The sequence below is a fragment of the Mirounga angustirostris genome, unplaced genomic scaffold, assembly GCF_029215605.1.
Source record: "Mirounga angustirostris isolate CCGP_5_RB_7025 unplaced genomic scaffold, mMirAng1.0.hap1 SCAF_7, whole genome shotgun sequence".
In the NCBI taxonomy this organism is placed as follows: domain Eukaryota; kingdom Metazoa; phylum Chordata; class Mammalia; order Carnivora; family Phocidae; genus Mirounga; species Mirounga angustirostris.
Window position 1 is genome coordinate 53,991,920 of NW_026991715.1, and position 17,085 is coordinate 54,009,004.

At 42.5% G+C, this 17,085-nt stretch overlaps 1 protein-coding gene across 3 annotated transcripts in view; it reads left to right on the plus strand.

Annotated features, from left to right (window-relative positions):
• The window catches only part of MCCC2 (methylcrotonyl-CoA carboxylase subunit 2), a 72,971-nt gene that overhangs the window by 14,915 nt on the left and 40,971 nt on the right, over positions 1-17,085 (plus strand). For all 3 annotated transcript variants that reach the window (XM_064596217.1, XM_045896246.3, XM_064596218.1), the window contains exons 4-6: positions 59-160; positions 6,115-6,242; positions 7,915-8,027. In XM_064596217.1, coding sequence (XP_064452287.1) covers positions 59-160; positions 6,115-6,242; positions 7,915-8,027 — 343 coding nt within the window. The remainder of the gene's footprint in view (positions 1-58; positions 161-6,114; positions 6,243-7,914; positions 8,028-17,085) is intronic.

Here is a 17,085-nt window from a genome sequence, read left to right on the forward strand (position 1 = left end):
TGCTTGTTTTAAAAAAAGAAATGACTTTAATTCAAGTGATGTCCTTTCTTCCCTTCAGATCTCCATTTCTGGAATTATCTCAGTTTGCAGGTTACCAATTATATATGAATGAGGAGGTCCCGGCCGGTGGCATTATTACAGGCATTGGCAGAGTATCAGGGTGAGTATTCTACTTACACTCGATAATGTGGGTCAGGAAGAAGACTGACAGGCACGGGCCATCACTCACTGCTTTGCGGGCGAATATGCAAGTTTTATGCTATTTGTATTGTTTAGGACTGAGGCTTCCTACCCCAACATGTATTAGATTTATCTGTGGAGCTTTAGAGACAAAGATCAAAGGGGGGGAAGGGGAAACCATAGCACAAATCCTGGGGCTTGAATCCAAACATTCCTGCTTAATCCGACTGTGCAGGTGTGGGCTTGGTTTATTTCATTTTCCAAGGCTCTGTAGGTGGGCTCTTGCACATATAGGGTGAAGACCAGTGTCCTAGAGGGGTCGTTCTCCAAGCGTGCTCCCCAGGTAGCCTCAGCATCACCTGAGAACTTGTTAGAAACATAGATGACTAGGTCTTCCTACAAAGTAACCAAATCAGGGGCACCTGGGTGGCACAGTTGGTTAAGCGCCCTACTCTTGATCTTAGTTCAGGTCTTGATCTCAGGGTCTTGAGTTCAAGCCCCACATTGAGCTCCATGCTGGGCATGGAGCTTACTTAAAAAAAAAAAAAAAGGTAACTAAATCAAATTTTGAGGGTGGGGCCTGGCAGTCAGTGTTTTTTTAGTAAGCCCTTCAAGCTTCTCGAACCCTAATGTTTGAGAACCACTCCGGACTTAGGGAATCTTAGATTGGTAGAAGTTAAATTTACTTGTGTATATTTATGTATGGCCTCACATTTGCCATGTCAGGTTAGCTTGCCAGGCGTTGTAGTAAACACTTCCCACTGATTAGTTGTTTTTTTTTAAAGATTTTACTTATTTATCTGAGAGAGAGAATGGGAGACAGAGAGCATGAGAGGGGAAGGGTCAGAGGGAGAAGCAGACCCCCCACTGAGCAGGGAGCCCGATGTGGGACTCGATCCCGGGACTCCAGGATCGTGACCTGAGCCAAAGGCAGTTGCTTAACCAACTGAGCCACCCAGGCGCCCCCTGATTAGTTGTTTTAATCATCACCACAGCTCTGTGAGAATGGGTATTATTGTCATCATCACCATTAAGGCAGGTCAGGAAGCCTGCTTAGCAAGGTAAATAACTTGCTTAAGATCAAGCCACTGGCAAAGCTGTGCTTGGACCTTAGGTGGTTGGACTCTGAGCCTGATACAGTTGCATTTTACTCACATAATGGTTTATGGTGTGTTTTCCTCCACCTTCTCCCCATGATTCGTGCCTTCGGTGCACCTATAGCCATTAGCCATTGTTGCTTCTTTGCTCCTGTACCCCCAACACTTCTCCACAGCTTTTGCCAGCTATGATTTGCTTAATATTCACCCAGTGTGAAGACATTTTTTTCTTGGAGTCTTAGGGGACGCTTAAAAATAAACCTTTAAAAAAATGAGAAACTTCATGCAGAGCTAAACTGAATTCATAATCACGAAATAACCTAATTAAGTAGGACAGTTACCATTAACTCATCTCCAGTGATAATGATGGTCACCACGTTGGAGCATTCCTTTCCACCTTTCCTGTGCATATACTAATATTTTATTCGTATTTATGCTTTTGTATTTTTCGTTTTCATTTTCTTTCTTTGTGCCTTGTTCTCAGTTTATAAAGTTCTCAGCTTGGAAGGAAATTGAATTGCATGTAGGAATTGAATGGGTTCAGTTGTCAGCCTCAATTAGAATCCTGGCTTCAGCATTTTATAGCTGTTTGACCTTCAGCAAATTGCTTGACCACTCGATACCTTGGTTTTTTTCATTGGGAAAATATGATTCATGATGAAATGGAATGATCCTAGTAGCTACCAGAGAGGGTTGTCATGAAACAAGAGGAAGAAACAAGAAAAGGAAGAGAAATACTCCCTTCCTTAAGAGATACACAATACAATTGATACTCTTGCCACTGAGCGTAGCAGTTGTGGGTGGCAGAGTTGAGGCTCTGGAATCTCTTCAGAGCCGAAGTCATTCAAAGCTTTTATACCTTTATTCCTTTTGTATATTTCTGAGTAGTGCTGGGTATATTGAGAGAGGCTCCATGGTAAGTTCGGAATAGACCCCAAGAAATTCCATGAGAAACCTTTTTGTATTGAATTTATAAACCAGCTTAGAATCAAGGACTCCTTGCCTGAAATAGTAACTGGCTGAAGAATAACTGAGCTGCAGTCTTTCTCTCTGGCAAATTCGCTTTTTTTTTTTTTTTATCATGTCCTATGTGGTATGGTCCCTGCCTGCTTTCCTCACCTTAGCTTTGTACCTAACACTTTAGCCATCCCGGTCTTGCTATTCCGTGAATGCACTAAACTCATTTTTGCTTTAGGGCCTATACTTGAGCCGTTTGCTCTGCATCAAGTGTTCTTCCCCTGGTTTCTTTGAATGGCTGGCTCCTTCTCATCTTTCAGGTCTCCATTCATATTTCCCCCAGTGCAGTGTTTAGGAGCATGCACTTGAGAGCCAGGCTGCCTAGACTCAAATGCTGGCTTTACCACTTGTTGGTTGGTACTCTTGGGCTAGTTACTTAACTTTACTGTGCCTGTTTTCCCATCTGTAAAATGGGATACCTCATTATCTAAAGCCTTATAATGACACCTAGTGCATTGTTAAGTGCCATGTTAGTATGGGCTGTTATTGTTATTTTTACCATCCCTTGACCATTGTATCTTTTTTAAAGATTTTATTTATTTATTTGACAGAGAGAGAGACAGCGAGAGCAGGAACACAAGCAGGGGGAGTGGGAGAGGGAGAAGCAGGCCTCCCGCAGAGCAGGGAGCCCGATGTGGGACTTGATCCCAGGACCCTGGGATCATGACCTGAGCCGAAGGCAGACACTTAACGACTGAGCCACCCAGGTGCCCCTTGACCATTGTATCTTAACATAGGACCATCACAATTACTTTTTTTTAATTATATATTTTACCTTGTCTTAGTAACTAATAATACATAATAATTATATATTGTATTACTATAATACTGTGATTTGTAAGATAGATATATTTGGTCATTCAGATGACCAAAATTTATTCCTCATAGATTTTCGGTCTTTGTCCACAGTTTCTGGCTCACAGCTCCCCACACCCTTGGAAGTGTTGAGAATGGTCATGGTGTCTTTTGTTATATCAACGAAGGTGGCTTTTGGACCCCAATCAAGGCCAGGGGCTGGTTGTCAGGAGAACCGACCATGTTATTAGAGGGTTGGAAGTTTTCTATCCTACCGACTTCCCCAGTCCCCACCTTTGGGGAGGGGAGAGGGGCTGGAGGTTGAATCAGCCAGTGAATTCATCAGTCGTGGCTGTGCAGTGAAGCCTACATAAAACCCAAGAGGACTGGGTTCTGAGCACTTCCTGGTTGGTGGACACATGGGGATGTGGGCAGAGTAGTGCACCTAGAGAGGGCATGGAGCTCCTATGGGGAGAGGTTTGGGGTCCAAGCCCATTACTGAGCCACGGTGTGGACTCTAGGTACAAAGTCCTCCTTCCTATGTACACCTTTGAAGATAGGTTTGGGGGTCAGTCCCACTTGAACCACATGGATTAGGTAAGAGTCATTTTCTGAAAGAAAGTTGAATTCCATTGCCAAAATAATAGATTCTGAGTAGGCAGAACCAATAGATGTACAATGCAGTGTTTTTGTGGACTAATTTTATTTTTCATTCTGTATCATGTCTCTGACCTTTTAATAGGCAAGTGGCTCTGTCTCTTGTGGAAGATCTAGCAAGCGGCAGAGCCAGAATTTCACCATAGCTTGTCTGACTCCATAGCCCCTTTCCCATATCGGAGCTTCTTCAGCTTTTCTAGGGCAGCACCCCCAGGGCAGGGGAGGATGAATAGACTCTGGGGGTATGAGATCATAGCCCCACCATCCTGCCAGAAGCTGAAATTCCCTTTGAAGTCTGGTTTATTTACTAAAGTCATGAAGAATTGGCATCCCACTTTAAAATGCTAACTGTAATATGGAAAAGTGCTTTCTAGCAATAAGATCGATGCTCTAAGGAGACGAGCCCTTTTATCTTGTGAGCACTGCTGGCCACATCCCTTAATGTCAGCAGCACAGCACTACCTGAGGCCACTGTTCCGAGGCTCTTCCCTACTTTATTTTCAACAGGGACTCAGTGACTTACTTTTTAGAATTATAAGGAATATAAAGTAAGATTTTTTTATTTATTTTTTGACAGAGAGAGACCGCGAGAGAGGGAACACAAGCAGGGGATGGGTGGGAGAGGGAGAAGCAGGCTCCCGGTGGAGCAGGGAGCCCAATGTGGGGCTCGATCCCAGGACCCTGGGATCATGACCTGAGCCGAAGGCAGATGCCTCACAACTGAGCCCCCCAGGCGCCCCTAAACTGAGATTTTATTTATTTATTTATTTAATTTTTTTAAAGATTTTACTTATTTGACAGAGAGAGACACAGTGAGAGAGGGAACACAAGCAGGGGGGGTGGGAGAAGGAGAAGCAGGCTTCCCGCTGAGCAGGGAGGCCGATGTGGGGCTCGATCCCAGGACCCTGGGATCATGACCCAAGCCGAAGGCATACGCTTAACGACTGAGCCATCCAGGCACCCCCTAAACTGAGATTTTACAAGATTTTTTTTTTTTTTAAAGATTTTATTTATTTATTTGACAGAGAGAGACACCGCGAGAGAGGGAACACAAGCAGGGGGAGTGGGAGAGGGAGAAGCAGGCCTCCCGCCGAGCAGGGAGCCCGATGCGGGGCTTGATCCCAGGACCCTGGGATCATGACCTGAGCCGAAGGCAGACGCTTAACGACTGAGCCACCCAGGCGCCCCCCTAAACTGAGATTTTTAAAAAATATCATAAATAGGGGTACCTGGCTGGCTCAGTTGGTGAAGCAGTATGACTCTTGATCTTGGGGTTGTAAGTTCGAGCCCCACATTGGGTGTAGAGAGTACTTAAAAATAAAATCTTAAATAATAATAATAATACCATAAACATAAAGGAGATAAAGTTTGGTAAAGAGCACACTCTTGTTCACTCAAGTTTCAAGTCAGCCCCTGACCTTCAGGCTCCCTGGCAATATCAAGCAGTTTCCCTTACAGATACTCTGCCTTCACTACCCTGCTCTTTGTATGTTACTTGTGGTCATGGCATCCAACCAACTGGTTTTGATGAGAAAGGGTACCATTGATAACACATTATAGTCTATGTTTTCAATATACTATTTTATAGTTTGTATCTGTTGTTACTTTAAGCAAGATAGATACCGTATTTTAAATTTCTTTTAGTTTTATAAAAAAGCATGTGGTAGTAACATTGAAGAACTTTTGGAAATGTAAAAAATAAATTCTCTTGGTGGGTCAGTTTTCCTTTTTGCAAATTACCTTCCTACAAGGAAACTTGGTGGTTTATTAGGAGGGATTTTCTCACCCTTGAGAGTAGGATTTTTTTTTTTTTTGTATTATTATTATCTTGCTAGGATCATTTCATTGGAAGACCCTTTATGAAGTGTGGCTGAGGTTGTTAGTTTTTCACTGCTAATACAGGACTGATGACTGTTTTTTTAAGGATTATTTTATTTATTTGAGAGAGGGAAGGGGAGAGGGAGAGAGAGAGCGAGCATGCACAAGCAGGGGGAGGGGCAAAGGGCAGGGAGGAGGGGTGGGGGTGGCAGTGAAGAAGCAGGGCTCAATCCCAGGACCCTGAGATCATGACCTGAGCCAAAGGCAGATGCTTAACCATCTGAGCCACCCAGGTGCCCATAGGACTGATGACTCTAAAAATTAAGAATGAGTTTGTAAAGTTGTTCATAGTGATCATTATATAAGTGAGTATGTGAATTGTGATTAAAGCTTGGTTTTGTATCATGAGATTGTCTGCTAATGACTGTCAGTGGTGAAATGTACTAGAAGTCGAAGGTTGCATTGGAGTGTCTTATAAGGAGACGTAATTGGCCTTTTAACTTTGAAGAATCTCTCATATTCTCTTTGTAATGAAATTTCTCCCTTTCAGAGTGGAATGCATTATTGTTGCCAATGATGCCACCATCAAAGGAGGTTCCTACTACCCAGTGACTGTGAAGAAACACTTACGGGCGCAAGAAATTGCAATGCAAAACAGACTCCCCTGCATTTACTTGGGCAAGTCACAAGAGTCATAAAATGAACTATTTTTAGCTGGTAAAATACAATACTTTTAGAAGGCTATATATGACATTATCAATGGGTATTTTTAAAATTTGTTGGTTTTTCCTGTAATTACACAATGCGTGTTCTTTGCTAAAAACTCTGGAAGAAAAAGTAAACAAGAACTACCTGTAATAACATCACTGAGGAATAACCTCTGACAGTATTTTCTTTTTTTTTTTTTTTTTAAAGATTTTATTTATTTATTTGACAGAGAGAGACACAGTGAGAGAGGTAACACAAGCAGGGGGAGTGGGAGAGGGAGAAGCAGGCTTCCCGCCGAGCAGGGAGCCCGATGCGGGGCTCGATCCCAGGACCCTGGGACCATGACCTGAGCCGAAGGCAGACGCTTAACGACTGAGCCACCCAGGCGCCCCTGACATTATTTTCATATATGCCAGGTTTTTTTCCTCTTCATGCGTGTGGATTTTTTCCTTCTATGTATTTTCTTTTTGTCTTAACCTTAATGAGTTCAAACTATGAAAAAATAATAGCTGATATTTATGGATCTTTTGAGTGCTAGGTACTTTGTTAAATGCCTGAATAATTTCAGCAAATACAGTTTAAAGAAATTGAATTCTTCAAGTAAATTTATATTTGAAATTAAAATATGTTTAAATCTAAGGATATTTCAAAAGAAACATAAAAGCAAGGCAGTTTAAAATTGGCACTGCCTGGATTTTGGTTTAGTTTGGTGAAATGCCAGCATATGTATATTGTTTATTTATGTGGGTATTTGAACAGGTACTGATGTAGAGATTTTTTTTTTCCTGCAAAAGTGAATTTACTTGTTTGACTCACAGTATGAAATTTTTTTTGCATATGTAGAAAACAGCAAATGAGGCCCAACTGCTTTCAGGTGCTATGCCAAACACCAATAGGGGATGGAGTGAAGAGTATTATGTTGTCCCTGTCTTGGGCAAGCTTGAATGAATTGGAGACGGGATGTCATGTATTAAAGAACAATGAAGGAACTTAATGTAACACTGCTATATGCACTCACACTGTGCTGAACTAATACCTTACATACCTTATATACCTTATTTCATGTCATCCCAGGAACAGCTCCTTAGGAGAGCTACTGTTGTCCCCTTCATTTCACAGGTGAGGAGAGTGAGGCATAGAATGGCTAGGAAACACACCAGTAATCACACAATCTGAAGTCATCAAACTCTTTTCCACATTCAGTGGACATTCTTAGCCCCCACTCTGCTCTGCAGTAAAAACAGTCCCCCAAGCAGTCTGTGATGAATTGTCACATGAATTCTGTAGATGGTTTTGTATTGGTTTAAAAGAGGGAAAGACACTTTTTTTTTTTTTTTAGCTGAACTGGTTAAGAATTTACAGTGTTTCTGGGGCTTTAGCTTGTCCTCAAAGGAGAGAATGTCCTAAACGTTTCAAGTGGAATTTTGCACAGGGAGGAGATCCTAATGGATTTGAGGAAAACAGTGAATTTTTTTTGGCTGTGTTGGGGGACTGGAGAAAGATGCTGTAGAATAGTTTAGAACGGTAGGGCAAGTTTTTTGTGAATGTGATTAAGAACTGTTGTTGTCATTGATACAAGTCTCTCTGTGTGCAGGGTATTTTGTTCATTCAAATGTACTTCTGTTATTTCCCTTGTCTTCAGTTGACTCAGGAGGGGCAAACTTACCTCGACAAGCAGACATATTTCCAGATCGAGATCACTTTGGCCGTATATTCTATAACCAGGCAATTATGTCTTCTCAAAATATTGCACAGGTAATTGCTCATTAATGAAATGTACTGTTTTTTGCTCCAAATGCCATCGCTAATTAGTTATGCTGAGATGACTTAAAATGCAACTTAATACAGATTTTAGGTTTTTCCCCACAGAAAGTGCCTTAAGGTTATCTCCATTCAGATTTTTCTCTTAATTACTGGCATAGTTTTATACTGTCATAAAGGCTGTTCACCAAAGGAAAAGAGTTTTTGAAAAGAAAGGGCACTGAGTAATTGCTTTTTTTTTTATTATGTTATGTTAATCACCATACATTACATCATTAGTTTTTGATGTAGTGTTCCATGATTCATTGTTTGCGTATAACACCCAGTGCTCCATGCAGAACATGCCCTCCTTAATACCCATCACTGAGTAATTGTTTTTTTAGGACTATGTTCTGAGGCACTTTGGTGTCTAGTTGAGGAGACAGGTGCGAGGAAGATTGTTGTAGCATCAACATAGCAAAAGTTAACAAACAACCTAAGTGACCATTATTGGGAGATGAGTAGTAACGATTTTTAGCTGTTCAAATGAATGAACTAGAATTGCATGCATCAACATAAATAAGTCTCAGGAAATAAGTTGAGTAAAAATAGTGGAATAAATGCATAGTCACTTGCTTTGTTTGTAAATGTTAAATACATGAAACAATCTGTTACTTATGTCTTAAACATGTACGTGGGAGTAATACACTCAGCTTTAGAACAGTGGTTACCTTCGAGGTTACCTACCAGGAGGAAGGGGCCAGGCAGGAAATGTTATATAAACATTTCACCTATACCTGAAATGTTTTATTTCTTAAAAAAAAAAAAAAACGAAGTGGGGATGCCTGGGTAGCTCAGTCGGTTGAGCAGCTGCCTTCAGCTCGGGTCATGATCCCTGGGTCCTCGGATCAAGTCCCACATCGGGCTTCTTGGTCGGTGGGGAGCCTGCTTCTCCCTCTGTCTGCCGCTCCCCCTGCTTGTACTCTCTCTGACAAATAAATAAATCTTCAAAAAAAAAAAAAGCTAAAGTGAATTTGGCCAAATGTCAATATTTGTTAAGACTGGGTGTTAGGTTAAAGGATATTTATTTTGTTATTCTGTAATCTTTTTTTGGCATGTTTGAAATATTTCATAATACTAATGCTTCTCCTTTGTTTATGTTTTGTTACTGGATTTCTTAAGTTTGTACTGTTTTTAGTAATAGTCTAATAAATTAGCCTTCACTTGTAATTATTGTGTCTTATCTTTATTTTCTTTCTTTTTTTTTTTTTTTTAAAGATTTAATTTATTTATTTGACAGAGAGAGACACAGCGAGAGAGGGAACACAAGCAGGGGGAGGGGGAGAGGGAGAAGCAGGCTCCCCGCAGAGCAGGGAGCCCGATGTGGGACTCGATCCCGGGACTCCAGGATCATGACCTGAGCCGAAGGCAGTCGCTTAACCAACTGAGCCACCCAGGCGCCCTTATCTTTATTTTCTATTGATATAGTTGTTATTATTTATTTTGTATCTTATTGTTATGTAGTGACTTTGCCCATCTGTGCTTTATTTATCTAAATAGAAACTTCAGCTTTGCTCACTTTTGCACACAGAGTCCTTCCATTACCTGGTAATGAAATTCTTACTGTGATCTTTTTTTTTTTTTTTATTTTTAAAGATTTTTATTTATTTATTGAGAGAGAGAGAATGACAGAGAGAGAGCATGAGAGGGAGGAGGGTCAGAGGGAGAAGCAGACTCCCTGCTGACCAGGGAGCCTGATGTGGGACTCAATCCTGGGACTCCAGAATCCTAACCTGAGCCGAAGGCAGGCGCTTAACCAACTGAGCTAGCCAGGCACCCTGTGATCTTTTGTTTTATAGGGGAAACCAGCCCATTTAATCTGGTATTATAATTTGTATAGTTGTACTAACCTTGTATTAGTTGTATTAGTTTCCTAGGGCTACCATAACAAATTACCACAAACTGGGGGGCTGAAAATAACAAATTTATTCTCTCAAGTTCTGGAGGCTAGAAGTCTGAAATTGAGGTAGCAATGGCGCCAGGCTCTCTCAAAAGGCTTTAAGGCAGACTCTGTTCCTTGCCTCTGCCAGCTTCTCATGGCTCCAGGTGCTCATTTGGTTTGTGGCTCTGTGACTCTGATCTCTGCCTTGTCAGCCTTCTCCCCTGTGTGTCTGTGTCTTTTCTTCTCTCTCTCACAAGGACACTTGTCATTGGATTTCGGGCCTGCCCATATAATCCAGAATGATCTTATCTGAAGATCCTTACTTTCATTACATTTGCAGAGACTCTTTTTCCAAATAAGGTCATAATCAAAGGTTCTAGGGATTCAGGTGTGGGCATATTTTTGGGGGGCCTTCATTCAACCCAGTATAGACCTGTCTGTCACCTTGCATGCTTATTCTTTTTTTGTTATTGTTGTTAAACTTTTTTTTTTTTAAGATTTTTTTATTTATTTGATAGAGACACAGTGAGAGAGGGAACACAAGCAGGGGGAATAGGAGAAGAAGAAGCAGGCTTCCCACTGAGCAGGGAGCCCGATGCGGGGCTCGATCCCAGGACCCTGGGATCATGACCTGAGCCGAAGGTAGATGCTTAACGACTGAGCCACCCAGGTGCCCCTTGCATGCTTATTCTTTGCCCTTTCTTTCTGTTCGTGTAGCTTTTAACAATCAACATGTAACAAACATTTATGGAGGACCTACTGTAAACCAAGCACCTAAACCAGGTAGGGTTTCTGCTTCCGTGGAACCTAAAGCTTAAAGTGCTTTAAAAAACAGGTCTTTTTAAAATTAAAAGTGTCCATATTTTTGAATAGGTAGTACCTGCCTATGATTAAAAAAAAAAAATCTAAAATGTCTGAAGGGCATTTGAATGCTTTCCCTTTTCCTATTTTATTTTTGTTTCTTAAAAGTTTTAACATCAATATTTCTTTAACTTAGCCACTTCTCTTAGCATATCTGTTTTCTATTTCACTCCAGTAGGAAGTTTAGGGGAAAGGTTAACCTGCCTCTATTCTTATGAGTCTCTTGGAATTGGAGAAAAATTTCTAACTGCTATTGTGTACCAGTCTCTGTAGCGCTTATTCTGATCTTCTCCCCAGTAAGTGAACTCTAAACCCCACGTCTGCACTGAAGCTGTTTCGTACTTCACTGAAGAAATCAGGCTGTTTGTGAGCACTGTTGTACTAAACACACTGCGACTTCGCCTTCTTTTATCCCAGAAACAACTGTCTCTCTTCCTCTCCAAAGCTAAACTTGTCATTTATAATCCTCACGCCAACCCCTCCTTTGTGCCTCATCATCTATCCCTTCTCTCTTACTTTAACATTTTCTCATCTACTTTTTTTTCCTCACAGCCAATAACCATGTTGACTTCTGTTTTTAAAGGAAAAAGAAAAAGCACCAAAAGCAATGGCAAAAGGACCTTTTCTAGCTTCTCCTGTTCCCCGAAGCTTCTCTCCTTCGCCTGATCAGCAGACTCCTTAAGAACTGCCTCAGGACCTCCGTTCCCGACTGCTCACTCTCCATTAAATCCACTGCCCTCAGAGGTCCCGCTAGCCTCCGAGAGACCAGATTCTTACTCTGTATGACCCCTTGGTCTTATCATTTGTTCCCTTCCCTGAAATCCTCTTTAGGCTTCTTGCCTCTGGCTTTTCCTTGTTTCCCCACTCTCTCCATGTAATCCTCCCAATCCCACCCAGGAACTTGTCTTTAATGGTTTCATAAACGCTCATGACATACCTTTCATCTCCATGATCTTTCCTGACCTCCCGCTGCACCTCTGCTTACCCTTGGGTGTTCCGCTGTCTGCGTGGATTTCCCATTAGTACTTACAGGCTCAAATTGGACGTCTTTCCTAGGAAGGCTTCCCAGAATCCCTTCCTGGAAGTAATCTTTTCCTCCCAACTCCCCCAATTTTTTTTTTTTTTTAAAGATTTTATTTATTTATTTGATAGAGACACAGAGAGAGAGGGAACACAAGCAGGGGGAGTGGGAGAGGGAGAAGCAGTCTTCCCGCCGAGCCGGGAGCCCGATGCGGGGCTCGATCCCAGGACCCTGGGATCATGACCTGAGCCGATTGCAGACACTTAACGACTGAGCCACCCAGGCCCCCCAACTCCCATAATTTTTGAGCTATACCTTACTAATGGTGTTTATTCCTTTTATCTAGATTTATCCTGACTAATTTCCCTCACTAGACTCTAAGCCACTTGAGATTAGAGACAATATCAGATTAATGTTTATATCCTCATACATTTCCCTGAGAAGGTACTTAACTCAATATTTATTAAAAAAGTGAAATTCTTCATAACTATTTAAGTGATATCTGACATACTGAGTACTGGTTCTTTTTTTTTTTTAAAGATTTTATTTATTTATTTGACAGAGAGAGAGAGAGAACAAGTAGGCAGAGAGGCAGGCAGAGGGAGAGGGAGAAGCAGGCTCCCCGCCGAGCAGGGAGCCCGATGCAGGGCTCGATCCCAGGACCCTGGGACCATGACCCGAGCCGAAGGCAGCGGCTTAACCGACTGAGCCACCCAGGCGCCCCTGAGTACTGGTTCTTAAATTTTAATGTATGCTTTATTATTTACTTAAAACTTTGGCTTAGATGGACTGATGAAAACAAGTTTTATACTTTATTTTCATTTTTTAAGTTGTTGTTTATATACTTTATTATATAAAGCAATCACTTGTAACTGTAGTTATGTTATGTATGCATTTTGGGTTTTGTTTGTTTGTTTGTTTTGGAAAAGCACTTGTTAACATTTAATGACCCTCCCTCCATGTGGCTTCAAGCTACTTGGACACACACCCTTGATCTTCGCCTCAGCTCTTCTGCTGATAATTTGGCCTTCATGATGACAGGCTGGAAGAAGTGCTTTTCCTAAAACTCTGCAGTAGCCTGATCGCACCACATCAGTGATAAGAGCAGCTCCATTCTTGGGCGCCTGGGTGGCTCAGTCGGTTAAGCGACTGCCTTCGGCTCAGGTCATGATCCTGGAGTCCCGGGATCGAGTCCCGCGTCGGGCTCCCTGCTCGGGAGGGAGTCTGCTTCTCCCTCTGACCTTCCCCCTTCTCATGTGCTCTCTCTCATTCTCTCTATCTCAAATAAATAAATAAAATCTTTAAAAAAAAAAAAAAATACCGGGGCGCCTGGGTGGCTCAGTCGGTTAAGCGACTGCCTTCGGCTCAGGTCATGATCCTGGAGTCCCGGGATCGAGTCCCGCATCGGGCTCCCTGCTCGGCAGGGAGTCTGCTTCTCCCTCTGACCCTCTTCCCCCTCATGCTCTCTGTCTCTCATTCTCTCTGTCTAAAAAAAAAAAAAAAAAAAAAAAAAAAATCTTAAAAAAAAGAGCAGCTTCATTCTTGTTTTTGGCGGCATTTCCCTGTGTCTGCTCACTGATAAAGGCCCACAGCTTATCAAGGTTGACAGTTGGGCAGAAGCTCTGGTTCCTCTTTAAGTGGTAATGTCTCATACCAACTGCTCTGGAGTAACCTGGGTGATATGTGTCTCAGTTGTTCCTGTGGTGACACATGCCACCAGCATGACCCCGGCCTCCTGTGTGCTTGTCAATGCAGCCGTGGCCACGGCTCACGTATCGCCGAAGTCTCTGGGTCTTCCTCAGTCCGGATGGCATGTCGGCAGCCCAGACGAAAGAGGGAGGCCCGGTCTGTGTACATTTTGATAGGGAGCACTAGCTTCCTTACTCCTTCAGTTCCTGCCTTCTTTCCCAAGGTTGTTCTTTAGTTACTGTTATTAACCTTGCACACTGTAAATCCACTTATCCACTTTTTTCTAAGATACATGTCTCTTGACAATCATATCGCTGTTGTTTCCTGTATCTTTGCAGTGGTAAAAATGTGGATGGCTTCCTACAGACCTAGAAGGTTTAAAATTTTGTTTTTGCTCTCAAGGAGAAAAGACAGTTACATGAGGTACCTGCCTCTGTACTCTCTTCTGTTTCATCTTTCCTTCCTTTCTGGTATGCTTTAGGACCTGTTTTTTGTTTATGACGTTTAAAGACTTGGCATACTGGTGTCTGGTGGTCTTGCTTAGTTTCATGTCCTGAGGATACCTTTGCTGGGCTTTCTGCAAATCCATGCCTAATGTCTTGATGATCTTGGGAACACGCTTCTTTTATTTTCTGGATTGTGGCTCCATGTTGCTGTTTTTTGAAATGGGAGACTTCTAATTCTCTTCAGAGGTGGGACCTTTGTCTTCTTTAGGTCTCCCATCACCATTAATTTTTAAAATTAGTGGTGGCCTGATCAGGGAAATCCAAATCAAAACCTCAATGAGATACCACCTCACACCTGTCAGAATGGCTAAAATTAACAAGTCAGGAAACAACGGATGTTGGTGGGGATGCGGAGAAAGGTGAACCCTCCTACACTGTTGGTGGGAATGCAAGGTGGTGCAACCACTCTGGAAAACAGTATGGAGGTTCCTCAAAAAGTTGAAAATAGAGCTACCCTACAAACCAGCAATTGCACTACTGGGTATTTACCCCAAAGATACAAATGTAGGGATCCGAAGGGGTACGTGCACCCTGATGTTTATAGCAGCAATGTCCACAATAGCCAAACTGTGGAAAGAGCCAGGATGTCCATCAACAGATGAATGGTGTGTGTGTACACACACACACACACACACACACACAGTGGAATATTATGCAGCCATCAAAAGGAATGAAATCTTGCCATTTGCAATGACGTGGATGGAACTGGAGGGTATTATGCTGAGCGAAATAAGTCAATCAGAGAAAGACATGTATCATATGACCTCACTGATATGAGGAATTCTTAATCTCAGAAAAGAAACTGAGGGTTGCTGTAGTGGTGAGGGGTGGGAGGGATGGGTGGCTGGATGATAGACATTGGGGAGGGTATATGCTCTGGTAAGCGCTGTGAATTGTGCAAGACTGTTGAATCACAGATCTGTACCTCTGAAACAAATAATACATTATATGTTAAAAGAAGAAGATAGTAGGAAGGTTAAAATGAAGGGGGGGGAAATCGGAGGGGGAGACGAACCATGAGAGTCTGTGGACTCTGAGAAACAAACTGAAGGTTCTAGAGGGGAGGGGGGTGGGGGGATGGGTTAACCCGGTGATGGGTGTTAAGGAGGCATGTTCTGCATGGAGCACTGGGTGTTACACGCAAACAATGAATCATGGAACACTACATCAAAAACTAACGATGTAATGTATGGTGATTAACATAACATAATAAAATTAAAAAAATAAAATTAGCGATGGCCTGGTCTAGATGGATCTTTGCTCTGCTGCATCACCTCTTGTCCTGTAAGATGGTAATCCTTTACTGTACCAGGAAGAGAGTGTTTCCGTTGTGACTAACAGTGCATTTCTTCTGAAATAGGCGTTATTCATCCAGCCGTGTGGGGGTTCAGCACCTTGGGCCTTTCTTTTGAGTTTTCTTTGCATCTCTGCCTGTTTGTTCTTCTTTTTGGTGAGGTACTTAAAATTATTTCAGGTGTCCTTGCTTTCTTCTTTCCTTCTCCCCCCTCACTTCCCCCCTCTTGGTTTAGCTCATTATTTTTGAAATTTATTTTCTTTGCTTCAGAGCATGTTTATTGTTTTGAAGGACTTAGTTAGGACACGCACTGCATATCACTTTTTTTTTTAAAGAGTTATTTATTTTAGAGTGAGCGCGCAGGGGCAAGGGGCAGAGGGAGAGAGAGAAACTCAAGCAGACTCTCTGCTGAGTATGGAGCTTGAAATGGGGCTCAACCTCACCACCCTGAGATTATGCCTAAGCTGAGATCAAGAGTTGGATGCTCAACTGACTGTGCCACCCAGGCACCCCTATTTTTTTTGGTGTGTTTGTGTGCAAAAAAATGGTTTTATTAAAGCATGGGGACAGGACCCGTGGGCAGAAAGAGCTGCTCATTATTTTTAAATGCACTTCAACCTGTCTATGAAGTCAGATAAGGCCTGGGGGAGACGAAAACACTCTGATGGCTTTGAGGCTGATAAAAAGATTGAGGAAGAAACAGGGCATTCTGGGTAAGGTGAATGTTTTGTTTTCTCTGCACATTTCAGCCTATTTAGCACAGATAAGCATGAGTACTCCAGAATCAGTGGTGAGATCAGTCAGTATAATTGATAATGTTCTTAAATTTTGGACAGCTATTGAATTGATGTGTGTATTTTGTGGCTTTTATTTTTTAATGGAGGCTCTATAGGTAGAGGAAGGAAATAGTGATACAGATAATATTTGCTTTCCACATTTACTTTTTTTTAAAAAGATTTTATTTTTTTGAGAGAGAGAGAGCAGGAGTGGGGGGAGGGGAATAGGGAGAGGGAGAAGCAGACTCCCCATTGAGGATGGAGCCTGACGTGAGGCTCAATCCCAGGACCCTGGGATTATGACCTGAGCCAAAGGTAGACGCTTAACCAACTGAGCCACCCAGGCACCCCCTACTTTTTTTTTTTAAGATTTATTTATTTATTTTAGAGAGAGAGGGAGAGAGTGAGTGAGGGGAGGGGCAGAGGGGAAGAGAGAGAGAGGGACTCAATCAGACTCCCCACCTGAGTGCCAAGCCCAGTGCAGGGCTCCATCTCACGACTCTGAGATCATGACCTGAGGCGAAATCAAGTCAGATGCTTAACCAACTGAGCCACCCAGGTGCCCATAAAAACATACTATATAAACTTTTAAAAAAAGATTTTGTTTATTTTTTTGACAGAGAGAGAGAGCACAAGCAGGGGGAGTGCAGGGGAGAGGGAGAAGCAGGCTCCCTGCTGGGTGTGGGGCTCCATCCCAGGACCCTGAGATCATGCCGTGAGCTGAAGGCAGATGCTTAACCGACTGAGCCACTCAGGCGCCCGTGCTGTATAAATTTTTTAAAAAGATTTTATTTATTTTCTTGAGACAGGGCAAGCAAGTGAGAGAGCAAGGGAGGGAGAAGCAGACTCTCCGCTGAGCAGGGAGCCTGGTGTGGGGCTTGATCCCAGGACCCTAGGATCATGACCTTAGTTGAAAGGCAGGCACTGAACCCACTGAGCCACCCAGGTACCCCAAAACATACTATATTTTTAATGGCTTTTCCA